The sequence below is a fragment of the Suncus etruscus genome, chromosome 1, assembly GCF_024139225.1.
Source record: "Suncus etruscus isolate mSunEtr1 chromosome 1, mSunEtr1.pri.cur, whole genome shotgun sequence".
Lineage (NCBI taxonomy): Eukaryota > Metazoa > Chordata > Mammalia > Eulipotyphla > Soricidae > Suncus > Suncus etruscus.
In genome coordinates this window covers 7,550,804-7,578,765 of record NC_064848.1, presented here as the reverse complement: position 1 = coordinate 7,578,765, position 27,962 = coordinate 7,550,804, and the positions used below count along the sequence as shown (strand labels likewise).

The 27,962-nt window shown below is 52.8% G+C and overlaps 1 protein-coding gene across 1 annotated transcript; it reads left to right on the top strand.

The window, feature by feature from the left end:
- Positions 1 to 1,261: 1,261 nt before the first annotated feature.
- Positions 1,262 to 25,094, top strand: PLEKHO2 (pleckstrin homology domain containing O2). The gene is made up of 6 exons (XM_049777900.1): positions 1,262 to 1,376; positions 9,343 to 9,492; positions 17,359 to 17,475; positions 21,843 to 21,947; positions 22,936 to 23,034; positions 24,089 to 25,094. Exons 1-6 carry the CDS (start codon positions 1,365 to 1,367, stop codon positions 25,061 to 25,063), a joined length of 1,458 nt encoding a protein of 485 aa, XP_049633857.1. The 5' UTR covers positions 1,262 to 1,364; the 3' UTR covers positions 25,064 to 25,094.
- Positions 25,095 to 27,962: the final 2,868 nt, after the last annotated feature.

The window sequence follows — 27,962 nt, the reverse complement described above, 5'->3', positions numbered from 1 at the left end:
CTGCTTGAGGCACAGGCAGCGTTGGCCTGAGAAAGCTGAGGGGAAGAGGTTAGGAAGAAAGAAGGCTGGTGCTGGAGACTGAAATGTAGTGTCTCTGGCTCCGAACCTATTTCTCTAGAGTAAAACGAGGACCTCTGCATAATTAATGCCATACTCTGCTGACCTCTAAGCCCCAGTTCCTAGCAAGTGTAGCGGCTCTCAGATCACTATTGGGATGAGTTGTGTGTGTTGGGGCTGGCGGTGGTGATGGCAACGTCAGGGTGAGACTCATTCTAAGAACGAGAGGACCACAGCTCCAACAAAGCCCAATGAGAGCAAGGCCATGCATGCAATTAGGAGCAGATTCCTTCCCCCAAAAAGGAATCTCAAAGTCTAGATCCCCTAGTCTCGGCTCTTTGGGTTGGCAGACCAGGAGGACCATGTGCTTCAGGCCCTGTCCTGCCAGTCCACTCAGGGGGACAAGAGTCTGACTGGATTGGCTCTGACTTCTGGGAGGATGGAGAAATAAATAGCCTTCTGCTACTACATCTCTAGCTACTCAGGGTCACTTGGCCCAATCTGCTCCCCATCTCCTAGAACCCTCAGTCCACACATCCCATCCCACCCCACTATCCCACCCCACCCCTGGTCCCTTGCTTTATTTGTTGTTGTTGTTGTTGTTGTTTGTGACACCCGGCAGTGCTCAGGGGTTACTCCTGGCTCTACGCTCAGAAATCGCTCCTGGCAGGCTCGGGGGACCATATGGGATTCGAACCACCGACCTTCTGCATGCAAGGCAAATGCCTTACCTCCATGCTATCTCTCTGTCTCCTGGTCCCCTGCTGACCTACCTCTAAGGCATCAATCATGGTGAGCCAGGAGCTTGGGCCGCTAGCAGGGTCCGCCCCTCCTATCCCCGCGCCTCGGATCTGGCCGGAACCCCTCCCGGATCCCCTCTCCACTCTCCCTCCGCGGGTCCGGGAAACCTCTTTCCACCCAGGCCCGCCCTCCCTCTTCCTCCCGCCGGCCGCTGCAACCCGAGCCAACCCAGGCCACGCCCCCAAACGACCACGCCCTCGGACGGCCCCGCCCTGCCATCCAACCCGGAAGCCACGCCCACCACCATGCCCACGCCCCTTTCCACGACTCATACAGGGCCTCCCGCTAAAACCACGCCCACCAGGAGGCGTGGTCTCCGCCCCCGGAAGCGTCTCTCCGCCCCTGACCACGCCCCCTTGAAGTTTCTTGGGCCGCGGGCGGGCGGCGGGGCAGACCGCTGGGAGCCGCCGCCCCGCCGGGCGTGGATGCGGGAGGCCGAAGCCGTCCGCCGCCGGGAGTGATCGCCAGAGTGACCGGTCGATCGGTCAGACGCCAAGGCGCTCGCCATGGAGGAGGAGGTGAGAGCGGGTCTGGAAAGTCGCCTCCTGAAATGGGGGGGGGGTCCCGGATCCCTGCAGGCCCTGGTCCTAATTGCACTGGGTCCAGTGCAGCAGCAGTCCCCCGCGGTCAGGAGCACCCCATGGGGCTCGCTAGGGCAGAGCCCAACCCCGTGGACAGGGATCGGGGTCGGGGATGCACCCCCTCTTTGCAGATCCGTCCTCCTCAGCGTGGAGGCGGGTGGGCTTCGTCCCCTAGGGCTGTGGGGAAACTGAGGCTGGGCCCTGGAGCACTTGGAGGTGAGCTGAGGACAGTGTGCGGTTCTAGGGGAGTGTCTGGCCAAGCAGGGTCAGTGCCCAGGTCTGCTCCCCTGATCTCTCCCTTCCCTCCTCTCCCCTGCCTGGACTCAGACCCAGGGACAGGCGGGCGGGGCCTGCCACCGTCCTCCTCCCTTCCTAGGGCCAAGCGCTCGTGACCCCAGCCCTTGCCCCTCTAGTGTCTGCGAATTCCTCACTACTAGTGCTTGGTACCTGCCTACCAGGGGTGTCTGAGTCTGGGGTGCTGAGCTGAGTAGAGGAGCAAGCCCTGCTGCTATCTAGATAGGGGCATCTTGCTGAATCTAGGGGACTTGACTTCCTTGAAGGGGGGGATTCCTGTACTTGCCCCTCCAGGCCAAGGCAGAGTGTCATCGTTTGATTTCAGGGCAGCCCAAGGGACAAGGCTGCCTCAGTGCCCAGCGCCCCACTTCCTGGGGGCTGCCTTTCTGTGGGATGGTAGATAAGTCACTTCCCCTCTCGGCTTGGGTTTCCTTTTCTCTGCAAAAGAGGGCCAGCCCTCCTCCTGATGGTGATGTGGCCCCTTTCTAATTTGCTTGCTTGCTGTCCAGTCAAGTCTGTCCCCTGTTCCTCTTCCATTCCTAGCCCCCAGGCGGCACCCAGCCCTGCTGCAGGACTGCAGGGCTGGGTCCTTCCCCTTCTCCTAGAGGATGTGGGACAGGATTACTCCATCTCCTGGACTGCTGTGTTCCAGTTAAGGAAGGGACTTCTTCTGGGGCCTCCCAGTTCCTAGTTTGTCTCATGGCCAGCCCAGCCCAGCCTGGCTTCTGGTCCTGAATCTCCCTCACTTGTTACTTGCTGACTCCCTCAGGTCCAAAGCTCCCACAGACCTGGGCTGACTAGGTCTGACTTGTCTCTTTTTGGGGGGATGTGGGGGAAGGCCCATACCCAGTGGTGCTCAGGGCTTACTCTTGGCTCTATGCTTAGTAATATCTCCTGCCTAGGCTTGGGGGATCTATGTGGTACTGGGGATTTGAACCCATGATAGCCTGGTAGTAGGCAAGCTCCCTACTAGCTATAGTATAGTCTAGGTCTGACCTCTCTTCTCCCCATTTTGCCCTCCACATTACCTTTGGCATCCTTAATTCTCTTCCTCCTGTTCTTTCCCTCAGTAACTTTGACTTATTTCTTTTTTTTTCTATTTGTTTTGTTTTGTTTTGGGGTCACACCCAGCAGTGCTCAGGAATTACTCCTGGTGTCCTCAGGGGATCATATAGAAAGTCGAGAGTTAAACCTGGGCTGCTTGCATACAAGGCAAGCTGTATTGTCACTCTGGTACCTACCTTGTTTCTTGAGACTTCATACCTGTTTTCCTTGCCCCTCCACCCAGCCATAGTCACTGGTTCTGACTCCCTGACCCCTGACCTTACCATCTCATTTCTATTCTGCTGCCTTTAGTTTCTTCCTAGCTGGGAGTACCCTCCTGCCCAGCTTCTCCCGTGCTGAGTGCCCCTCAGTTTTGGGAGTTCTTCTGGGCTTTTACTGGAAGTCACCATGAGGCTAGGGAGTAGTGAAGTAAACCGGTCGAGCCCTGAATATCTGTCCACTGGTGCTCGTGGGGGCCCAGTCTTCCCATTTGTAAAATGACAGAGGGAGGTGCCCCTGAATTGATATGATGCATTTGCAAAAACTTTGGAAACTGCAACTAGCTCTGTGGGGGATTGTTACTGCTGCAGTGAACCTGAAAACCCTGGACACAGGCTTTCTTGTCTGTCCTGGACTTGTGTGTGTGTGTGTGTGTGTGTGTGTGTGTGTGTGTGTGTGTGTGTGTGTGTGTGTGTGTGTATGGAGAGAGAGAGAGAGAGAGTTGGGGGGTACACCCAGAAGGGCCTAGGGCTTTTGATTCTATACTCACTTCTGGTGGGTCTGGGGGTACTGGGATTAAATCCAGATCAACTTTGTGCTCAAATGCTTTCCCTATACTCTTCTCTTAGGTCCCTACACTGGGTTCTGTTCCCCTGACCTCTTACAGGCTCTCTGGAGCTTTCCAGGGGTTCCCTCCAATGCCTTGGGTCTGCTCATTGGTCCTTTGCCTTTTTTTTTGGGGGGGGGTCACACCCAGCAGCGCTCAGGGTTTACTCCTGGCTCTATGCTCAGAAATTGCTCCTGGCAGGCTCAGGGGACCATATGGGATGCCGAGATTCGAACCACTGACCTTCAGCACGCAAGGCAAACGCCTTGCTATCTCTCTGGCCCCTTTGTTTTGGGGCTGGCTCTATCCCTGTGAGTTGTCTGTGCCCCTTGGGGCTACTCTTTTTGTCTTGAGTCCTTTGATGTGTGGAGACAGAGCCCAGGGGCATGTCTTTCTCCTTCCAGTTCCACCCAGACCTGCCTGTGGGGGGCCCTCTAAACTCACCAACCCCAGTCTTGTCCTACTAGACTTACATTGGGTCCCTCTGAACCACACCAACTTTCCCTATGTCCTGGCAGATTCGGGGTGCCCATGCCAGCCCCCAGACCTTGTGCGGGTTCTTGTTCCCTGCATCAGACGAAATTTCCCAAGGCAGAGCCAGCTAGGCTTCTCTCCCTTAAGGCCTCCTTCATCTCTCACAACTCTCCTTGGGTGAGAGTTCACTCAGGGCATCTTTTGGTTCAGTCAAAGGACAAGCGTCCTCATAAACTGTCTGTAATGTGAGGTGCTGGGATCACTATGTCTTAAGTCCTTGCTTAAGACATAGTCCTGCTTCTCTTTCCCCTGATTTTTCAGGGACCCTTTCCCTGCTGCAGGCACAGGGAGTTGGGCTGGTGCCCAGGGTGCTGGACTATGGGCAGGAGTATGCTGAGGGGAGACATGAATTTGACAGGCCAGCTGATGGCTGGGACAAAAAGTTCCCTGTGAGTCCTTTAGGGGGCAGGGCCACTTCTTAAAATGGACAGGGGCCAGATAGGCCCCTGATATTCATGTGGCAGCCAGGCCACTCCATAGTACTTCCTGCCTCAGGCCCACCCTGGCTGCCCAGTCCTATCCTGGAGGCTGCCATTACTTCTTCAGCTTCTCAGTACTGGGGCCTCTGGGTCTTGCTCTGCCTCTCCTGAGGTGGGTGAAGGCACAGAGCACCCTGGGGATTCCAGCCATAGTGTGTGAGGTGGGAAGGAGAAGACATGGTGGGGGTTGAGAAAAGTGGGTCAGGTCCCCTGGAGAAGTAGGAGGCAAGCTGGGGGCTTGGGGTGGGTGAGCGGGGCAGAGGCTTCCAGTGGAGAGCCACAGGTGGGGTGTGTGTGTGTGATGGAACAAACTGTAGAGTTTCTGAGGGGTACGGGATGAGGGGTGGAGGGTGACATTGTGGTATGAGGTCTGTTGTGTGAAAAGATATAGGGTGAGGGGCCTGTGGTATGAAGGAGTAGGGGATGAGGGTCTGTTGTTAGGGGTGAGTGTTGTGGGATGAGAGGTGTGGGTAAGAGCACTGTGGTATGAAGGTTGTGTTTAAGGGAGGCAGTGTGGGGTGAGGGGTGTAGGGTGAAAAGTGCAGGGATTTAGGCTTCAGTGTGAAGGACGCAGTGTGAGAGCTGCTATGTAAGGGAATATGGGGTGAAGGGCTGGTATGAGAGGGTTGGGGGTGAGAGGTGTGGTACTAGGGAGGGAGTGAAGGGTGTGGTATGAGGGTGGCTGTGCCAGGGCCTGCTGCCTTCCTTCTTGAGCTCTAGCTTCTAAGGCTCCTTAGAGGTCCCTGGTCACACAGTTTTTGGGACCTGGATCCTGGGGTGTTTGGGGGAGGGGGGAAGGGTTGTAAGTCCGGTATATACTAGGATAAGAGAGGCACCAGGCTTGGCACGCCCCCACTTCCTCATTCCCCCTTGGGAAGACCTTTAGGACCCTCCCACTTCCCTCTTTTTCTTGCGCCTGTAAGTTCTGTAAGTTCAAGTGAGCCCCCTCCAGGCACTTTACTTCCCTAAGGTTCAGCAACTCAGCCCAGGAAGATCAAGTCCTGAAGTTCCAAGAGAGGGGGACCCAGGATTATGGAGGGGACTGCACCAACAAGCTGCCTTAGGGTCCCCCAGCCTTGTTTTAGGGGTCCAGTGCTGATGAGATGCCCTTGGTGTATCCAGCATTACCCACACCCTGGGATATAGTAGTAAACAGTCATCCGTGTGAGGGGACAAGTTCCCCAGAAGTCCTTGGGATCATACTTGGAGTTTTGAAACCTGTGTCCTGCATGACACAGCCTTGTATGAATTCAGCTTTGGGCCATCTCCCCAGTTCAGGAGTTAACAATCTTTGCAGTTTTCTGTTCCTATCGAAGTTTTTTTTTTTTTTTTTTTTTTTTTTTTTTTTGGTTTTTGGGCCACACCCGTTTGACGCTCAGGGGTTACTCCTGGCTATGTGCTCAGAAATCGCCCCTGGCTTGGGGGGACCATATGGGACGCCGGGGGATCGAACCGCGGTCCTTCCTTGGCTAGCGCTTGCAAGGCAGACACCTTACCTCCAGCGCCACCTACCCGGCCCCCCTATCGAAGTTTTACTGATGAAAAAGCCAGAGGCTGAGGGAGATCTCAGTGGCCCTAAGGCCTTGTACTTCAAAGTGTGGAGTGGAGTGTGCAGCTCGGCTCAGAGGGGCGGGCTATGGCGTGAACTGGGCTGGGGCACCATTGCTGTGGAGCGGGAAGCCCTGCCCATCTGCTGACAGCTCACCCTGCTCATCTGCCTGGGCTTGTCTTTCCTCAGGCAGCTGTGGCCACAGAGACCCCTGGGGAGAGGCGGGTCCCACTTCACTGGGGCTCCCTTTTTGAGCCACATGTAAATTAACAAAGTAGTCAGAATTAGCTAGTGCTAATTTCCTCCTATCACTCTCTGTCTAAGTGCTGACACACATACTTGCATGCAGGACCCCCTCTGTTCCTTCTTCCTTTTATAGTCACTCTGACAGTTTCAGTCACTGGAGCAAAGTGCCTAGGGAATTGATATTTTTATTTTCATTTCACAGATGTTCCTTGTACCAGGTTATGTTTTGTTGTTTTTGTTTGTTTGTTTTATTTGTTTGGAAGCCACACCTGGTATTGCTCAGGCTTTACTTCTGACTCTGGGCTCAAGGCATTATCCTATCTAGACAATGCTTAGGGGACCCAATATAGTGCCAGGGATTAGAACTGTGCAAGGCAAGTTCCTGAACCTCGGCACTGTCTCTCTGGCTCATCCCCATTATGTATAAAGGAGCAGCCCTGGGTCCTGGGTGCTAGAAGTGGAAGGGGCCCCTTCTGGTAGGTATGAACCTGGTACCTGGATACATTCCTAAGTTGGCTATTAAGGTCAACTGTGGGGGACCAGAGCAATAGCACAGTGGCAAGGCGTTTGTTTGCCTTGCATGTGGCAACCCCACTTGGCCCCCGGTTCGATTTCTAGCATCCCGTATGGTCTCCCGTGCCTACCAGGAGTGATCTCTGAGTGCAGAGCCACCTATGAGCACTGCTGAGTGTGGCAAAAAAAAAAAAAGTCAACCGTGGGCCTGAAAGACTGAAGTGCCAGCATGTCTGAGAGAAGGGCTGATGTTTAGCCCCTCTTCCAGCTTGTGGAGGAAGGAGGGAGTTCTTTTATTTTTTATTTTATTATTATTATTATTATTATTATTATTTTATTTTTTTATTTTGGTTTTTGGGTCATACCCGGCAGTGCTCAGAAGTTACTCCTGGCTCTACGCTCAGAAATCACTCTTGGCAGGCTCAGGGGACCATATGGGATGCCGGGATTCGAACCACCATCCTCCTGCATGCGAGGCCCCAGAAGGAGGGAGTTCTTTTTTTTTTTGAGGGGGGGCCACACCCGGCGTTGCTCAGGTGTTACTCCTGGCTGTCTGCTCAGAAATAGCTCCTGGCAGGCACGGGGGACCATATGGGACACTGGGATTCGAACCAACCACCTTTGGTCCTGCTCACAAGGCAAACGCCACTGTGCTATCTCTCCGGGCCCAGGAGGGAGTTATGTTCCAACTTGTACTCTCCATCAAGTGAGGCAGTGCTTCTGGGTCCTTGCCTGAATGGGAAGCAGGGGTTCCCTTGGCTCTCATGATAGGTCTCCGGCCTATCATCATGCCTATCACTGTGTTTGCAAATTGAACTTCTGTTGCACTGTGAGCACTAGGCGGAGGTGTTTTGTCTGGTTCTCCTTTTCTGTTTTAAGTTTTGGGGCCACACCCAGCAATGCTCAGGGTTTACTCCCTGGCAGGACTGGGGGTGCCTATGGGGTTCTGAGGATTGAATCCAGGTTGGCCGTGTCCAAGGCAAGGGTTTTACCCTCTGTACATTCATTCCAGCCTCCCCACTTTGTTTTTCTCATCCTCTTCCAGCACAAGTGCTTGGCACAATGTCTGGTGACCAGTGGGATAAGTGCATGGGAGCAGAGTGGTGGGAGTAGGAAGCCCAGAGCACCCTTTTTGTCCACTGGCCCATGCCTCAGCCATCTCCCTGTTCCAGCTTTAGTCTGCTGTGACCTCGGGTTGTATTGGCTTCAAAGCTCTGTCCGTGGAGGACGGTCATACTGGGGGAATGGGATGGGCTATGTAAGTAGTCCTGTGTGGTATTGGGGTGTGACTTTGTGGTCATGTGTAGCTAGGGGTTCCTTTCCTGACCCCCATGCATAGAAACATAATGCTACCTAGGTAAGGTGCTTGTTGCTATTTGTTTTGTTTGGGGCCACACCTGTGACTTACTTCTGACTCTGCTCAGAGAAGACTTCTGGAAGAACTCTGGGGACCATATAGGATGCTGGATATTGATCCCAGGCCAGCCATTTGAAAGGCAAGCACCTTTCCCACTGTATTATATATTTCTTTTTGTTGTTGTTGTTTTTTTGTTGTTTTTTTTGGGCCACACCCAGCATTGCTCAGGGGTTACTTCTGGCTATCTGCTCAGAAATAGCTCCTGGCAGGCATGGGGGACCATATGGGACACCAGGATTCGAACCAACCACCTTTGGTCCTGGATCGGCTGCTTGCAAGGCAAATGCCGCTGTGCTATCTCTCCGGGCCCTGTATTATATATTTCTTTCTTTCTTTTTTTTGGGGGGATCACACCCGGCAGTGCTCAGGGGTTATTCCTGGCTCCAGGCTCAGAAATTGCTCCTGGCAGGCACGGGGGACCATATGGGACGCCGGGATTCGAACCGATGACCTCCTGCATGAAAGGCAAACGCCTTACCTTCATGCTATCTCTCTGGCCCCTATATATTTCTTTTTCTTTTATTCTTTCTTTTTTTTGTTTTTGGGTAACACCTGGTGGTGCTCAGGGGTTAGGGGGGACACCTATGGGATGCCGTAATTCGAACTATCTTTTGTCCTGGATCAGCTGCAAGGCAAACACCCTGCCTCTGTGCTGTCTCTCTGGCCCCCTATTACATATTTCTTGCCCCTCATTATTGTTTTTTTTTTTTTCTCTCTCTCTTCAGTTTTAGTTTTGGGGCCACATCCGGCAATGCTCAGGAGTTACTCCTGGCTTTGCACTCAAGAATTAGTTTTGGTGGTATTTGGAGGACTAAATAGAGTGCTGAGGATTGAACTTGGTGCAAGACAAGCCCCTCGTTGCTGTTTATGCTGCTGTTGGCTTAGGAACAGCTGGTATGGTCTTATGGTAAAGACAATAGGGTGATGTGAATAGGTGTCCAGGTCAGGGACCCAATCCTAGCATGGCCTGGGTGACCCTTTAACTTGGTGCTGTCTTCTAGGACTTGAAGGAGGGCGGTGAGAAGCCTCGGGGAGCGCAGACAGCTGACAAGGCCGGCTGGATCAAGAAGAGCAGCGGGGGCTTTCTGGGGCTCTGGAAAGACCGGTATCTGCTTCTCTGCCAGGCTCAGCTGTTGGTCTGTGAGAGTGAGGTAAGTAGCTACCTGGGCCCTGGGCTTGGGTTACTGGGCCAGAACCCTCTGACCCCTCCAGATCAGCTTCAAGATGAGTCTGTTATTCTGATGGTCCCTGGGCCTCTACAGATGGGATCAGCTAGATGCCTTAGGTCAGGACTTGTGGGTGCGGGGCCTTTGGAGGCAGAAGAGCCTTTGAACAAGTGTGCAAACCTCCTCAGCAAAACCACCGCACTCAGTAGCCCTAGGGTAGTTTCTACACAATGGAATGTTCCAGAGACCTGGAGCTCGTGCCTTTCAGAAAGGAGAGTGGAAATATGCCCCTGGGCTTATGTGGGCTCTAACCTGTCTGCTCTGATGCTCTCACTCCCAATAGTCCCATGAGGCCAGATGGTGATGACACTCTATAGAGGTCTGTACTGAGGCCCACAGTTTCAAAACAGGCACGCAGCTCAGTGAGAGAAGGCGTGGGGGTCTAGAAAGCTTGCTCAGAAAGCCCAAGTAGATGCCAAAACTGTTACAGCAGGTAGGGCATTTGCCTTGTACTGTGCCAACCTGGGTTCAATCCCCAACATTCCATATGGTTCCCCCATCCCTGTGAGGAGTAATGTCTGAGCACAGAGCCATTGAGTAAGCCCTGAGCACAGCTGGGTGTACCTAAATGAAACCAGCAAACAAATATGCCCAAACTTTCTTTTGGCAGAAATCCTCTAAAACATGTTCAGTGTTCTCAGTTTTCTTCTTCTTCTTCTTCTTCTTTTTTTTTTTTTTTGGTTTTTGGATCATACCTGGCAGCGCTCAGGGGCTACTCCTGACTCTATGCTCAGAAATCGCCCCCGGCAGGCTCAGGGGACCATATGGGACACCAGGATACGAACCACCATCCTTCTGAATGGAAGGCAAATACTCTATCTCCATGCTATATCTATGGCATCTTCTTCTTCTTCTTTTTTTTTTGGGGGGGGGGTGTCACACCCGATGGCGCTCAGGGGTTACTCCTGGCTCTGTACTCAGAAATTGCTCCTGGCAGGCTCAGGGTACCTACCATATGGGATGCTGGGATTTGAACCACCGTCCTTTTGCATGCAAGGCAAATGCCTTACCTCCATGCTATCTCTCCGGCCCTCAGTCTTCTTTTCTTTTCTTTTCTTTTCTTTTTCGGTTTTTGGATCATACCTGGCAGCGCTCAGGGGCTACTCTTGGCTCTATGCTCAGAAATCACCCCCGGCAGGCTCAGGGGACCATATGGGTTGCTGGGATTCGAACCACCGTCCTTCAGGATGCAAGGCAAATGCCCTACTGCTGAGCTATCTCTCCGCTCCCTCAGTCTTCTTCTAATCCAGATTCTCTCTCTCTCTGCTCTTCTCAGTCTGTCCTAGAGTTTCACACTGTGCTTTGTAGCTGTTCTTTCTCTGGGAGCATCAGGCCATCCCTGTCCCCCTTGCAGACATAGTTGTATCTTCCCTTCTCTGATGGGTGTCCCATCTTGGTTCTGTCTGCTGCTTCTCCAGCCTTGGAGGCTACAGTCATACTTACTTACCCTGTTTGCATGCTGGTAAAGGGTGTGATGGCCCATATACCCTTGGTAGTTGGAATCTGAAGGGAAGAAATGGCTGGAAGGCTGGGGCCAGAGAGATAGCATGGAGGTAGGGCGTTTGTCTTACATGCAGAAGGAGGGTGGTTCGAATCCTGGCATCCCATATGGTCCCCTAAGCCTGCCAGGAGTGATTTCTGAGTGTAGAGTCAGGAGTAACCCCTGAGCATTGCTGAGTGTGACCAAAAAAAAATGGCTAGAAGGGGTTGCAGGAGCAGAAGAAGGGGGTTCCTGTTTGGTCCCCACCAGCAGGCCTTGGCCTATTTTGGAAAATTCCAACATATCCCAGGCAAACAAGATTAGGCAATCAGATCTGAGTGTTAGAGGAGCTGACTTTGAGGACCATTCATCTGTCCTGCCCAGTGTCTTGGCTCAGGATGTTGAGGTGCTGGAGAAAAAGGGGAGACAAGAGGGCTAGAAGATGGGGGTGTGTGCACAGACACTGCCCCCCCAGATGTGTTGTGTTCTGTGCTGTTACTGCCTCCGGATCTCACTACGTTAGAAAGGCAGAAGGGGCCTATTTTTATAAGCACACGGTCTTCCTCCGCTCCAGCTGCTGGAAGAGTTGAGTGATCGGCCCTCAGCTGTCAGCTGTCAGGCACTGCCTGGCTTCTCTGGGGCGCCTCATCACATCTGGCCACAGCTGGGAAGCAGAAAGGATTACGCATCTGCTAAGCATGAACTATTCCACTCGTGCTTTACCGGAAAAAAAAAAGGAAAAGGAAAAGAAACAGAAAGGCACTATAGAGAAACCTCTGGACTGTTTCAGGAACTTCACACTCAGGGGTGGTAGAGCGGCACAGGAATTGAGAATTGCTTATTTGCTCAATTCCTCTTTTTGGAGGCAAGTCACTCCTGAGTGCAAACGCCTCTTGGCTGTCTCTTTACTGTCAGTGAGGTTGACATTCCAAAAATGCTGCCCCCGCCCAGGGCCTGCTGTGCTATAGTTTTTCTGAGCCAAAAAAAGGGCTAGGATGATTCAGTGTTTGTGGGGTGGGTGTGGGGGTCTGACCCAGGCTAGGTATTATGTGGTGAGTGGTGATAGAGATGGATTGATATAGGTGGTTCTGTGTTATGTTTTGTTGGTGAAGGGCACACTTAGTGATATTTTGGGGTTACTCCTCACTCTGTGCTCAGGAATTACTCTTGGTGGGGCTTGAGGGACCATATGGGATGCTGGGGATCAAACCTAGGCTGGCAAGGCAAGAGCATTACTTGCTATACTGTCACTTTGGCCTCAGTGAGGTCGGGGTTCTATTTTGCAGTGCTCAGGACGTATTCCTGGCTCTACATTTAGGTATCACTCCTGATGGCTTGGGGGTACTGTGGGGTGTTGGAGATGGAACCGTTTGACCCTGTGCAAGGCAAATGCTATCTCTCCTGCTCTGGATTGATGTTTGTTCCCAGGCAGGCATGTATTTTCTAGTTTTTGTGGTTCTACCCTATGATGTTCAGGAGTTCCTCTAAGATCTATGTTTGGGGGGTCACGCCCAGTGGTGCTCAGGGACCCAGCATTGCCAAGGATTGAAGTCAGGGCTCTGGCGTGCAGTTCTGGGCTCTGAGCCAACTCCCTGCCTCACTATCATTTGCCTTTTTTGGGAAGGGGGAGGAGATGGAGGGTTTGGTCACATCCAGTGGTGCTCAGGGCTTACTGCTGGCTCCATGCTCAGGACTTACTCATGACAAAGCAGGCCGGAGAGATAGCACAGCAGTTGGGCATTTGCCTTGCAAGCAGCCGACCCAGGATGAGTCCCGGCATCCCACATGGTCCCCCAAGCCTGCCAGGAGTAACCCCTGAGCGCTGCCGGGTGTAACCCAAAAACCAAAAACAAACAAACTTAGGGTTCAGAGGACCTTATGGGGTGCCAGCTATCGAACCCGGTAAATCATGTGCAAGACAAATGCTTATCAGTTGTACTATTGTTTTTTTTTTTTTTTTTTGATTGATTGTTTGTTTTTGGGTCACATCCAGCAGTTCTCAGGGGTTGTTTCTGGCTCCATGCTCAGAAATCACTCCTGGCAGGCTCGGGGGACCATATGGGATGCCGGGATTCAAACCAACATCCTTCTGCATGCAAGGCAAGCGCCTTACCTCCATGCTATCTCTCCAGCCCCCAATTGTACTATTGTTTTGACCACTACCTACTTTGATAGCAATGCCTGGGGCTCTAGAAGTAGGACCAAGTTGCCCACGTGGTAGACCCTACCTCCCATCTATCTGTATCCTGGTTTCCTGAGCATGTCCTGAGTGTGATCCCAAAGCTCATAACAGACAGAATATGTGGACTCCATTCTAGAAATCCTGAGGCAGTGGATCTGGATGCTGCTTTTCCTTTCCCTTCCCTGTTCCTTTCCTTTTCTCTTTCCCTTTTCCTTTTCTTTCCTCTGGTTTTGGGTCACACCTGGTGGTACTCAAGGGTTAATCCTGGCTCTACACTCTGGAATCACGCCTGGTGGTGCTTGGGGACCATGTAGGATACCCGGGATCAAACTCGATAGATGGCCCAGAACTGCATGCCAGAGCCCTGACAATGCAATGCTGGGTCCCTGAGCACCACTGAGCATGATCCCCAAGCATAGAGTTTGTAGGAGCCCCTGAACATCATAGGATCTGACCTCAAAAACCATACAGGAGGCCCGGAGAGATAGCACAATGGCATTTGCCTTGCAAGCAGCCGATCCAGGACCAAAGGTGGTTGGTTCGAATCCCGGTGTCCCATATGGTCCCCCGTGCCTGCCAGGAGCTATTTCTGAGCAGACAGCCAGGAGTAACCCCTGAGCACCGCCGGGTGTGACCCAAAAACCAAAAAAAAAAAAAAACAAAAAAAACCATACAGGACAAATACAAGGCAAGTTTCCTACCTGCTATACTATCTACAGTTTCTGTTTTTTTTTTTTTCCCTTTGTTTTCTTTTTTATGACTTTATTCTAAAAAATGTTTCTTTTTTTTGGTTGGGGGACAGGGGGAAAAGTTATTTTTTTTTCAATTTTTTTTTTTATTTTTTATTTTTGGGCCATACCCGGTGACTCTCAGAGGTTACTCCTGGCTCTGCACTCAGAGATCGCTCCTGGCTTGGGGGACCATATGGGACACCGGGGAATCGAACTGCGGTCCGTCCTAGGCTAGTGCTGGCAAGGCAGACACCTTACCTCTAGCGCCACCACACCGGCCCCATTTTTTTTCTTTCAATTTTCAACTTGAGATCACGGCTGGAGTGATAGCACAGAGATAGGCAGTTGCCTTGCACGAGGCCAACACAGGACATACTCTGGTTTGATTCCTGGCATCCCATATGGTCTCCAGAGACTGCCAAAAGCAATTTCTTTTTATTTTTTTGTTTTTTTAAGTCACACCTTACAGCGCTCAGGGGTTATTCCTGGCTGTATGTTCAGAACTTGCTCCTGGCAGGCTCGGGGAACCATATGGGATGCCGGGATCTGAACCACTGTCCTGCATGCAAGGCAAATGCCTTACTTCCATGCTATCTCTCCAGCCCAGGAGCAACTTCTGAGCGAAGAGCCAGGAGTAACCAGGAGTAACCCCTGAGTGCCACCAGGTGTGGTCTAAAAACAAAACAACAAAACAATAAAAAAAAACCAAAGTTATTTGTAATTAGGTTTTATGTTTCTTCCCTCTTCTATCCCTTCTCTACTGGAACTCAATGTTTCTTTTCTTTTTTCTATTTTGGATTTTGGTTTTTGGTTTTTGCGCTGCGCTCAGGGGTTACTCCTGGCTCTATGCACAAAAGTAGCTCCTGGCAGGCTCGGGGGACCATATGGGACCATATGGGATGCACCGTCTGACCTGGGTGGGCTGTGTGCAAGGGAAATGCCCTACCGCTGTGCTATCGTTCTGGCCCCATGGAATACAATGTTTTGACACCACTCCCTTCACCAGGGTCCACTTCCCTCCATTAATGCTCATCCCACCTGCTTCGATAATAGGCGCTTTATATATATATATACATATATATATATATATGTATATATATATATAATTATATATGTGTATAGATAGTTATGGTTTAAATATAGTTATGGTTTTACACTGTGGTTTACAGTACTGAAAGCATTTCTGATACATTTCATTGAATGAATATTTGTTATTCCACCATTATGTTTCTTTATATTCTGCATATGAGAAAGACCATTCTGTCTTGTTCTCTCTGTCTCTGTCTCTGTCTCTGTCTGTCTGTCTGTCTTTCTGTCTCTCTCTCTCTCTCTCTCTCTCTCTCACTAACTTCACTTAGCATGATACTCTTCAGGTCTCTCTAGCAGCAAACTGACTATGATCTCATTTTCCCCAGGAGCTTTAAGCCCCTCTGTCATCTTTGTTTCTTTGTTTCTTTCTTTTTTTTTTTTTTTTGTTTTTGGGCCACACCTGGTGACACTCAGGGGTTACTCCTGGCTATGCGCTCAGAAGTCCCTCCTGGCTTGGGGGACCATATGGGACGCCGGGGGATCGAACCTCGGTCCATCCTAGGCTAGCGCAGGCAAGGCAGGCACCTTACCTCTAGCGCCACCTCCCGGCCCCTCATCTTTGTTTCTTTTTTTTTTTTTTTTGGGCCACACCCAGCGGTGCTCAGGGCTGTCTGCTCAGAAATAGCTCCTGGCAGGCACAGGGGACCATATGGGACGCCGGGATTCGAACCAACCACCTTTGGTCCTGGATTGGCTGCTTGCAAGGCAAACACCGCTGTGCTATCTCTCCGGGCCCTCATCTTTGTTTCTTACTCACCTATGTCAACAGGGTCCAGGGTGTCCTTTGTGTGCACAGGATGCATGGGGGAGGCCTGGGTGAATTCACTTTGAGCCTCTGAACCATCATCTGTGACCTGGCACTGAGGTCATTGTTTTGTTTTTGGGCCTCCAGGCAGTGCTCAAGTCTTACTCCTGGCTCAAGGATCACCCCTGGGAGGGCTCAGGGGACCCTATGCAGTGCTGAGGATCAAGCCTATCAAGTATCTACCAAGTATCTACGCCCAGTGCTCGCCCTCTCTGTCTCCGGCTCAGACCTCATTATGTTTATTTGGCCTGTGCCCCTGGGCAGTCTCTTTTCCTCCAAGCATTAGCTCCAACTAGAACTGGCATCAAGGGGCCAGAGCGATAGCACAAGTGGTAAGGTGTTTGTCTTGCATTTGGCCAACTCAGGATGGACCCCAGTTCAAATCCTGGCATCCCATATGGTCCCATGCCTGCCAGGAGCAACTTCGGAGCACAGAGCCTGGAGTAACCCCTGAGTGCCACTGGATGTGACCCCCCCAAAAAAAAAAACAACAAAACAAACAAAATAGAACTGGCATCAAATCATGTGTGCTAAACCTTTGGGATGACTGAGAGGTCAGCTGGGGGTCTAGGTTTCTGAGTGTGTGGGCAAAGCACAGAGGGAATGGCGGTAGGAGTTCGCTTTTCTGTCAGGACTGGGGACACTGCTTCTGGGTTCTTGGGGTTATGTTGTCTGGCCTGGAGGGACCCTGGCTGGGTGTTTCTGCTGGCCCTCCTCTTGTCCTACCTCTTCATTTCTTTTTTTTTTTTTTTTTTTTTTTTTTTGGTTTTTGGGCCACACCCTGTGACGCTCAGGGGTTACTCCTGGCTATGCGCTCAGAAGTTGCTCCTGGCTTCTTGGGGGACCATATGGGACGCCGGGGGATCGAACCGCGGTCCGTCCTAGGCTAGCACAGGCAAGGCAGGCACCTTACCTCCAGCGCCACCACCCGGCCCCTCTCTTCATTTCTTTTTTCCTTCTTGTCACACCCAGAAGTGCTCAGGGTTTACTCCTGGCTCTTTGCTCAGGATCATTTGCCCTGTTGGTTGTGCACAAGGGGGAGCCGCATCAGGGTCTGTGGAGGAAGACGCCAGGTAGAGAAGTCAAGTGAGGATCAGGTGGAGACGGCAGGGCAGGGAGCCCTGGCATGTCTGATTCTTGCTCCCTTTTGGGTGCTGTCTGCCAAACCTCTCTGGCTCTCATTGGGTGCCATCTTGTTCCCAGTTCTGGAGCCTTCTGCCTAACCTCAGACTGTGTGAGCTTTTGTGGCCTGCTCAAGCCTCTGCAGCTCCCTCTGTCTCCTCTTTGGTCTTAGACATCTTTACATAGTGGTGCCTGGTCAGAGCGCCCCACGCCTCATGTGAACACAGCTCTGGGGCATCCGCCAGCCCCGTGGATGGTTAATCCTGTGTCCTGTGTTGGTCCTTTGGCGCCTGAGTTCTGAGCAGAAAATGCCTCACTGGAGGTCAATGTGGTCTGGAGTCCGGGTGTTCAGGATTGGACGTGTCCCCTGCTTTCTCTCCAGGATGAGCAGAAGTGTGTGGAGACGGTGGAGCTGGGCAGCTATGAGAAGTGCCAGGAACTCCGAGCCCTTCTGAAACGGAAGCATCGCTTCATCCTGCTGCGATCACCTGGGAACAAGGTGGATCTGGCCCGGCCTGGCCTTTGGGAACTCACTTGGGAAGGTCCTGTAGGGGTACATGCTGCAGAGAGCTGAGGCTAGAACTACTCACCTCATCACCTGATTGATGGTCCACCTTTGAGACTCTCTACTTTCCCTCAAGCTCTAGGGCTTCTTCCCAGACTGCTGTTGGCTGCAAAGTGCTCTTCGGAGCTGCTACCTCACTAACTCTGCTGAGGCTGGAAAGCTGGGGAGGAGTCTTTGTGTCCCCATTTCCCCCTGGGCTGCTGCTTTCCTCACACTCCTGCTTGTACTCTCTGAGAAGCCCCCAGCTCTTTTCCCTGCCTTTTCTTCCTCAGAGAAGCTCGGGATAGTCTTCTGCTGGAGGGTGCAGGTGGGCAGTTGAGATTTGGGGTGGAGTTTATATTCCAACTCATCAGCTCGCCTCTGATGAAATTGGGCACATTCAGGTTGGTATGACCATAGTCAGCTTGTCTGTTTGTAGCGGGGGCTCCCTCACCTCTGTCTCACAGCTGGAGTCACTGGGGGTAGGGATAGAGCAGGGCTGAAGACTTTCCTCCTGCTTCTGTTCATCTTTCCTTGCCTCCGTGTACACCCTAGGGGTCTGGGCCCTGCAGGGATTGACCCTCTGCTGATGAATCCTGTGTGAGCACTGCAATGGAGAGAGACAAAAAAGCAACTGGGGACTTGGGAATGGCTCCGAGAGGAGGGGCAGTTTGTGTGTGTGTGTGTGTGTGTGTGTGTGAAGCAAGAGTTTTATTTTGAAATTTACTTGGATGAGCAAAAGAAAATGAGTCAAACAAGTGACACATGACATGTTCAACGGGGGCAGGAACTTAAAGAGTGAACTTGAGGGACACGTTTTTGGTACCACAAGTCTCATGGTTGGTTGTGGTTGTTATCCGCTGCTCATTTCGGTGTGTGTGGGGTCACCACAGCTGGTGGTATCAGGGGAGAGTGAGCTATTCCCAACTCTGCTGGGGGTCATTCTGGCAGGGCTTCGAGGCCCGTGTAGCGCCCCAAGCCTCCTGCACACAAATTTTGTGCTTAGCCCATTGCACTAGCTGACCTTCTTAGGTGTCTCTGAAGATGAGGAGAGGTGTGGGACAGGCTTTGGTTCTCCTGGATCTTGTGCTGACCTGTAAGGCCTGACAGGTGTGCGCACAGGGCAACTCTGGGAACAGGGCAATAGTGGAAGAGCGGTAGAGGCTGCAGGATGGTGGGGTACAAAGTGGGGCTTCTCAGATGCATATATATATTTTGGTTTTTGGGTCACACCTGGCAGCGCTCAGGGGTTACTCCTGGCTCTATGCTCAGAAATTGCTCCTGGCAGGCTCAGGGGACCATATGGGATGTTGGGATTCGAACCACCGACCTTCTGCATGCAAGGCAAACACCTTACCTCGATGCTATCTCTTGGCCCCTGCTGGCAGGTTTTTATTTGTGTATGTGTGTGTGTGTGTCTGTGTGTGTGAGAGTGTCTATTACTGTGGGCAGGTGTGTGTGTGTTTGTGTGACTGTGTGTGTGTGTGTGTGTGTCTGCTAGTGGCCCTGTGTGTGTGTGTCTGAGTGTGCGTTGCTTGACCATGGCAGGAGGTGGTCTCTCCTCTGTCCCTCTCCTCCCAGCACTGTACATTCTCAGCTGCTTGGCTGACACCTTCTGTCCTCTCCTGCCAAGACTCAATTGAGTTTGGCTAGGGCAACCCTGTGAACAGGGCAATGAGGGAAAGTCTAGTAGTAGCTGAGGTATGGGGAGACATAGAAAGAGTGAGGCTCCTCAGAGCACCCCATCCCTCCCTCCTCTCATATTCCTTCGCTCGCCCTGGGTGTTCCCCATCCTCAGGAGGCCTCTAGCCGGAGAGGTCACATGACCCCAGCAGTCTGGTCCTGGGCCACTTTCCCCCCAATCAAATAAACAAAGACGCCAGTGTCTTCCCTGCCCTCTCCCCCTGCCTCCCGGTCCCCACGCCCCTGCCATGAGGTCACTGGCAGACGCTGCCAGGAAGCAGGGTGGCCTTGTTGGGCCTCACTGCCCAGCTTGTCCTGGGCCAGCTTGGCCCTTTCCTCTTTCCTGCCCTCCCCCCCCCTCCCACACACACACTGTTTCCTCTCTGCCTTGTGGGGCTACCCCTCTGGCAGGGTCTATGGGCTGGTCTTCAGCTTCTTCTGGGGGTTTGGAGCAAGGGTGGTCCTGCCTAGCCTAAAACTCAGCTCTTGGGGTCCGGGGTATGCCATGAGGACCAATTTTGTGTGTGTGTGTGTGTGTGTGTGTTTTTGGGGGTACACCAATGATGCTTGGCTGAGCATTCAGGAATCACTCCTGTTAGTGCTCTGGAGACTGTATGGGGTGCTGGGGATGACACCTCAGGTAGCAAGGCAAAAGCCCTATCCACTGTACTGTCTCTTCAGTCTGAGAGGGGTACTCGGTCTTTCGGGAAATCCCTTTCCATTTCCCTGCCCTTCCCTACCCCTATGGGAGAAACAGAGTGGACTCCCTTTTGGGGCTCTGCATGCTCTTTAGGTGATGAGCAATGGGTCAGGATGCAGTGGGGCTGGTACTTCTCTCTTGTTCTGCGGGGCCTCCTGGTTGGAGCAGATAGAGTACAGGGGTCTGGAATTCCGGTGTTGTACTACCCCTTGTTGCCCCTTCTAGTGCAGAGCTCTGGGCAGTGGGAAGCTCCAACAGGGCCCCAGTGACCCCTTAACTCAGAGTTGCTGGTGGGGGACGTGGTGGGGTGGTGGTGGGTGGTGGTGGGTGATGGTGGTGGGGTGCAGGCAGCCTCGCAGGCCCTTATGGAGGAGCTCTGAGGGCTGCAGTTACTGGCAGTTGCCAAGGTGCCCCGGGGGTTTCTGACTTCGCTGAGATCTGCCAGGATCGGATTTACCCTGTCATGCAAATGAGCTTGTGGGCCAGCCTGTCCTGGGGAGATGGGTGGAACCCTGGGCCCTGAGAGGAGGCTCTGGCCAGGAGGAAGTTATATAATAAGGATGCTGAGGGGCAGGGCGGGTTCAGTATTACATAACTGGAAGGAAAGCAAGCCGGGGGGGATGGGCAGACTGGCCTCTTACTGGGGTCAGAGAGTGGGCAGCAGCCCTAGACTCTGGCTTTGTCATTCTTTCCTGCGCTGCACAGCTTGCCAATACTCTTGCAGTTCCCTTTACACACCTACCAACACAGAGCATACTTGTCATTGTCCTTATTTTTTTATGTTTTGGGTGGGGGGTCACAGACCTGAGGTGCTTAGGGATCATTCTTCCCTGGGCCCGGGAATTGAACCTGTGTCAACCACCTGCAAGACAAGTGTACTACCACTGTGCTTTCCCTCCTGCCTGCCTGAGTTGTTTGATTGCGGTGTGCAGGTGGTGTTACCCACTTGCTAGATGAGGGAACTGGGACTCGGATATAGTGAGGAGGTGATGGGGAGGATTTCTAGGCCCAAGTATGTCCAGATCACTCAGGCTGGTGGTGGCAGCTCCATCAATGCAGACCACAAAACCCAGGACCACTGGCTAGGATGGCTTCTGTGTTCACTGTTGCTGGGTCCCTACCCAGACTCAGTCTTTGCAGCCTCTCTGTTTTCTGATAAATGGCTAACGTTGGGGGCAAAGGGGACAGGACTCTCTGAGATACCCCTGGTGTGTGTGTGTGTGTGTGTGTGTGTGTGTGTGTGTGTGTGTGTGTTTTGGGGCCATACCTCATCGTGCTTAGAAGTTATTCCTCGCTTTGTTCTCAGGAATTACTCCTGGTGGTGTCTAGAGGACCATATGGGATACTGGGGATCAAACCCAGGTTGGCTGCATGCAAAGCAAGCACTCTACCTGCTGTATAACTTCTATGGCCCTAGATTGCTTCCGGTTCTGATGCAGAAGTTCAGAGCCCTGCTTGATCATTAGGACTTGGTGTGACAAGGCATCCTAGAATGGGCTGGGCTATCCTCTCCACCACACCTGCTGCCTCCCGAGTAGGATATTTAGGCTTAGAGGGGAGTCCCCATGCCCTTTCCTCCCACAGCCTGTGGTTCAAGCCCTGAAGGGAGCTGGCAGGGGTCACCCGTGGAGCTAGAGGGATTGAACCTGGGCCTCCCACATGCACAGCTTCTCTCTCCACCCTTAGTTCTTTACCAAGAAAGTGGAAATCCAGAGTTAAGGCATCCTGGGGAGTCTCAGGGACTAACATTCCCCCACCCCCAGACAGATTCTTTGCAAAGCCTGTCTTTCCCTTGCTTGAACCTTGCATCAGATCTCTCACAGGGCTTTGACAGATGCTTGCCAGCTGTGCTGCAACAGTCTCAGGGACCTTGGGTGAGGTGCTGAGCTCCCCAATGTGCTCTGTGTCAGGCATCTGCCTTCTCCGCCCTGCCCTGCAGGTCAGTGACATCAAATTCCAAGCGCCCAGCAGCGAGGAGAAGGAGTCCTGGATCAGAGCCCTCAATGAGGGCATCAACCGAGGCAAGAACAAGGCTTTTGATGAGGTGTGTCTATGTATGGCCCTGTTTTCTCCCCAAACCCTTGATTGGGGGTTATTGTTGCTCTCACAGTGCTGCTCCTCAAAGAAGGCAGTAGAGGAAGAAATGGACTGTAAGAATGAATGAGTAGCTGAGGGTGGTGTCTTACCTTGCAGCCTCCATGGAGCACTTGGGCGGGAGTTCTGGGCCAGAGAAGGACCTTTTCAATTTGTAAAAGTACAGTCAAGTGATTTCTTTTTTTTTTGTTTTGTTTTTGTTTTTGGGCCACACCCGGCATTGCTCAGGGGTTATTCCTGGCTGTCTGCTCAGAAATAGCTCCTGGCAGGCACAGGGGACCATATGGGACACTGGGATTCGAACCAACCGCCTTTGGTCCTGGATCGGCTGCTTGCAAAGCAAACGCCGCTGTGCTATCTCTCCGGGCCCAGTCAAGTGATTTCTAACCCTGGTGTGTCCCTCCAGTGAGGAACAGAAATTTGGTTCCTCCTTGGCCTGAACCTGTAAATATATCCTGTGAGCTAGAGATTTTGTTCCCCTCCTCATTACTTGGACTATTTATTTATTTATTTATTTTGGTTACACACCCTGCAATGTTCAGGGCTTATTTTAGGCCCTGAACTCAGTGATCAGTCCTGGTGCGGCTCAGAGACCTCTGTGAGATACTGGGGAACAAACTAGTCAAACATTCTGCCCACTGTTCTGTCTCTGGCCTTGCCCTGGTGTTTAGAGTGTGGATTTCCCTGTGAGTGTTACTCTGTGACTTCTCCCTATGAAGGCACCCCATTTCTTGACCCTCAGAAAGGTACGACCTTGCAGGATCTGCTTTTTGCTACTGTCTGAGTCAGGTGAGGATTTTTCTGAGGTCCCTGTGCTACTGGACTGGTGGCTGGACTCTGCCAACTTCAGCTCTGCTTCCGTGTTTGTCTGGAGGGGCAGCTCTTCCTCCCAGCTGCCTGGCAGCCCTGGGTTCTCACAACCCTCCCTCCCCTTTTAGGTAAAGGTGGACAAGACCTGTGCCCTGGAGCATGTGACGCGTGACCGTGTCCGTGGGGGCCAGAAGCGCCGGCCACCGACACGCATTCATCTAAAGGAGGTAAGGTCAGCAGACTGGGGCCCAAGTCCCGCACCCCCCAAGCTGCAGATATTAGTCTTCAGGTTGCTCCAAGCAGAGCTGGTAACTGTCACTGCCAAGGCCCAGGCAACAACCTTGGAGACACTAGATACGACACCTGAGCTTACCATGAAGGATGAGGGTTCCAGGGCAGAGGAGGTGTGGGGGTCTTAGGGGAGGGTGTGTAAGTCCTGGGGGCATTTGGGGGTTCTGGAGGTATATTGGGAGACTCCAGGGAGGGTGGAGAGCCTCAGAGTGCTGTGGCTTAGGGGGCAGCCTGAGAGTGCCTATGGCTGAGGAGACAGCTGGGTCACCAGGAAGGGAGCTGGTCAGCCCATTCTGATGCTGTTGGCTGAGACTGTGAGATTGGCTCCTGGGTCAGACCCTACCATGTAAGGCCATGAGATGCCATCCCCTGCCTCTCCCACAGCCCCACCCAGGGGCCTCAGAAATCCTGACTGCTGGTGGTCCACTATGGTCTGGGTCAGCCTGTGTCCAACACCATGTGGTAGGTGAGGACAAGGCACACAAGCTGCTGGGCTGGCGTGGGGAACAAGGGTCTTGGGTATGGCATGGTACAGTGGTGGCAGCAGAGGAGCCCCTCTGAGCCAGGCAGGACACAGGGAGGGTCAGAGACCAGCTCAAACTCTGTCCCTTGGGCCAGAGCTATAGCACAGCAGTAAGGCATTTGTTTTGCACACAGACAATCCAGGTTCGGTCCCCAGGATACCATATGGTATCCAAGCATGCCAGGAGTAATTTCTGAGCTCAGAGCCAGGAAGGAGTAACTCCTGGGCACTGCAGGGTGTGGCCCAAAAATAAGAAAAAAATCAAAGCAAAACAAAAAAATAAACATTGTCCCTGGCACCCAGGCTAAGCGGGCATCCTCCCTGGTGGCAGAGACGCCTATGACTCTCACACAAGAGAATTTTGTGGGCATGATGCTGAGGAGGGGCTTTGAATGGAATGGTTTTCAGGGCCCCTGCAGAGCCCCCACCCAATTGCTGGTCACCAATGATTCCTACCCCCCTCCCAGGTAGCCAATGCCGCGTCTGATGGCCTGTCTCGCCTGGATCTGGACGTTCCTGACAGTGCACCTCCCACCTTCACTCCCAGTGACCCTGATGTGGTAACCCCAGCCCGAGAGGCGCTGCGGCCCCCCATGCCTCCCTCCAAACCATTGCCTGAATTTGACTGGAGCCACCCTACATCCGGATCAGAGTCCCCAGCACAGGAAAGGGTCCAGCCCCCTGCCCCCGCCGTTTCAGGGGCTGATGGTGAGAGCTTAGAAGACTCGGTGACTTTAGTTTGTGATGACAAGGTCCCGGAGCAGCCTCCCAGCAAAGCAGTCCCGGAAGGTAACAGATTGAAGGTGAGCTGGGAGGAGCCGACTTCAGTGCTGGGTTCTGAGGCTCCTGAGCCAAAGGAAGGGGGGCAGCCACCGACACCCCCACCCAAGATCTTGTCGGAGAGACTGAGGGTCTCCATGGAGGTGTCTGGGCCTGCTCCGAACACCCAGACTGCTCAGACTGCTGAGACTGTCCCCGGACCCACCCTGGTGGCCGTGAACGGCGTGGCCGAGGGGCACGAGCCTGTCCAGCCAGTGCAGGCCTCAAGCAGCCCAGAGACACATCCTGAAGTGTCCCCTGTGGGCTCTGTACCTCCTCCCCATGATGTGTCACCTCACCCGCACCCCCGTTGTGCCTCTCTGGGAGATCTGCTGGCTGAGGGGTCCCAGCAGCCCAAAGAACGGCTGTTCCGGGCACAGCTGGAGGTGAAGGTGGCATCGGAGCGGACGGAAAAGCTGATGCACCAGATGCGCAGTGGCGAGCCAGACTCTGTGAATGCCGAGGCGCTGCTGAGCCAGGCTGTAGAGCAGCTGCGACAGGCCACAGAAGTCCTTCAGGAGCTTCGTGGCCGGGGGGAGCACAGCCAGGATGCTCCAGACACCTTGGCGCTGGCAAAGAAAAAGAAGGAGCTGGTGAGCCTCTACCGCCGCAGCGCGCCCTAGGCCTCGGCCCACCTTCGTCCAGGAACTGGTCCAAGAGCTGCCCCGCAGAGGAAACTCTGTCTGTGTCTGTCCCAGCCTGCCTGGCCTGGTGGCATTGGTGCCACCAGGATCGCCTGCTGCCTGTCAGCCTGGCCTCTGCTGCCCGCTCTGAATAGGGGTTCTGGACCTGAGTGCTTTTGGGTCATTTCAGACCACCCTAGGGGTTGGGTCCATTGCTTGGGTTTCTGGGGTGGCCCACCTGTATTCCAATGCCTCAAGAGTTTACAGCTGCACCCCTCCAGGCCTGCCTCTCCTCTTCTCCATTTTCCTAACAGCTATCCAGGCTCAGCCTGGAGCCTGGGCCTAGTATATAGTGAGCCCTAGTATATATGGCACCTGGAACGCAGAAGTGGTTCTGGTACCCTGCTAGGCAAGTCAACTGTGAAGATCTGATGGGTTGTTGGCAGCATGGCCCCTGGTGAGCTAGGAGGGGGCACCCCATGGCAGAGGAGAAAGGTGGCTGCCTGCTGGATCTAGCCTTGCATGTTTTGGTCAGGATGACTCAGAGAGGCCCCTGCATGGGCCTCGGATAGTCCCAAGCAATCGGGCTCCAGACCTGATATGCTCCCACCTTTGTGCCTCCTACGTGGGCCTAGCACCAATAGCGTGTGCCCCGTGTGAGTGGGATCTGTAGGGTCTGAGGGTATCCCTACTGTGACCTGGGTCCCTGGTGTCTGCTATTTCCACCATCATGGGGTAGGAACGCCTGTTCCTGGCCTCTCCCAACTCTGTTACACATCCGGGTCTTTCTGCAGTGGCAGCTGACAGAAGGCAGCCCTTGGGTGAGGACAGACCTGCCATGCAGTCACTTGTGCACTTTGTTTACTGAAAGGAGGAGCAGATGCAGCTGTTCCATGGTGTTTCCCAGACACCGGGGGTGCCACTGAGCTGCTGGTAGTGAGGAATGGTGGGGGATACGGAATATGGCTGATCTGAGCCCCTTTGCAGCCTGGACTGAATGAAGGGTTTGAGGAGCCTTTATAGGCCTCCCCAAACTACCCTTTGGAGACAAACTGGGCCTGTAGAGTCTCAGTGAGGCCAAGAGCATCTCTGGGCATCCATAGCCCCCTGGGCCCTGCTGGCTTCCCCTGGGGAAACAACTTTCTTCACCAGCATCCTGGGCAGTTAATGGCCTTAGTTCCCCCTTTTAAGTACTCAGGCTGGGCCAGCAGCTTGGAGTTCCACTATTTCCTTAGGTTCCCAGGCCTTGACTGCTCAGCTCTCAGGTGAACGAGGGACCACATTGCCTACTGCCTGTCTACTTGACGGGGCTGCTATTCCATCCTCTGATGCTGTTCCATGTCTTCTGCTTCAAGCGCCTTTCATGAGGTTTGATAATAAACCTATCTTATGGACCTTCTGGCCCACAGACTGTTTGTGGGGCGAGCTCCAGTGCAGGCTTTGGGGTAGTGAAGGTGGTGATTGAGGAGCACTGCTTTAGGGCCCAGAGAGACAGCTCAGTGGGCTCAGTGCTGGCTTCATAGAAAGGAGCTTGGGGGTCCACTATTTCCTTAGGTTCTAATTGAAGACCCTTGGGCACTGCCACAAGGGCCCCTTGAGCACAGAGTTGGGAAAGCCTCTGTATGCCCCTAGATGTGGCTCTGAACCCAAAATCAGGGTTCATAGAGATAGTACAGTGGGTAGGTCTCTTGCCTTGCATGCAGCTGATCTGGGTTTGATATCAAGCACCACATAGGGTCCCCTGAGCACTACCAGGTGTGGCCAGATGTGGTCCCCAAATAAAACAAATCTCAAAGCAAAGCAAAACCAGAGCAAAGGCAGTTGCTTGAGGGCTATCTGCAAGAGTTGCTGACCTCAGCCAGACCCACAACACCTACAACATGTCTGTAGACTGGAGGCTAGTGCTAGGCACTTCTCAAGTTTAACTTTATTCAGAAAAATTCTCAAACCCGGGGCCAGAGAGATAGCATGGAGGTAAGGCGTTTGCCTTTCATGCAGAAGGATGGTGGTTCGAATCCCTGCATCCATATGGTTCCCTGAGCCTGCCAGGGGCGATTTCTGAGCATAGAACCAGGAGTAACCCTTGAGCGGGTGTGACCCCTCCAAAAAAAAAAAAAGAGAGATACTTCAAAGAACACTGTCATCTCTACCGACATGGATATGGTTGTTTCTTTGAGCTTTGTTGCTCTTTCACAGGCACACATAATTCTGGATTGAGTCATCAAGGGTTAGTTATCCTTGGGCCAGAGAGACAGGACAGTGGAGAGAGCACTTACCTTGCATGTGGATGACTCAGTTTTGATCCCCAGCACAACATAAGTTCCCTCGAGTTAGGCCATCAGTGATCCCTGAGCACAACCAGGAGTAAACCCTGAGCACCACCAGTATAAGCCTCCCTTATCTGAGTTGGTTATCTATTACCCCTAAGTTTTTTGTTTGTTTGTTTGTTTGGGTTTTTTTTTTTGGGGGGTGGTTTTGGATCAGACCCGGCAGCACTCAGGGTTTACTCCTGGCTCTACGCTCAGAAATCCCTCCTGGCAGGCTCAGGGGACCATATGGGATGCCGGGATTTGAACCACCGCCCTTCTGCAAGGCAAATGCCCTACCTCCATGCTATTTCTCCAGTACACCCCTAAGTTTTTATGGGTACAAATAATTTAATCTTTCAACGTGATCAGAGTATAGATACAAACTTAAGTGAATATAATACTGATATAGTACTTACTGTTTATATTCGTGTTCTGTCATAACCTATTTTTTGTTGTTGTTGTTTTTGGGTCACACCTGGTAGTGCTTAAGGGATCATGGGATACCAGGGATCAAATCCAGGCCTTCTGCACACTCTAGGCCTTGGAGGCATCCCTGGCCCAGATTCTGGCTGCTTAGAATAGTTTGGCCC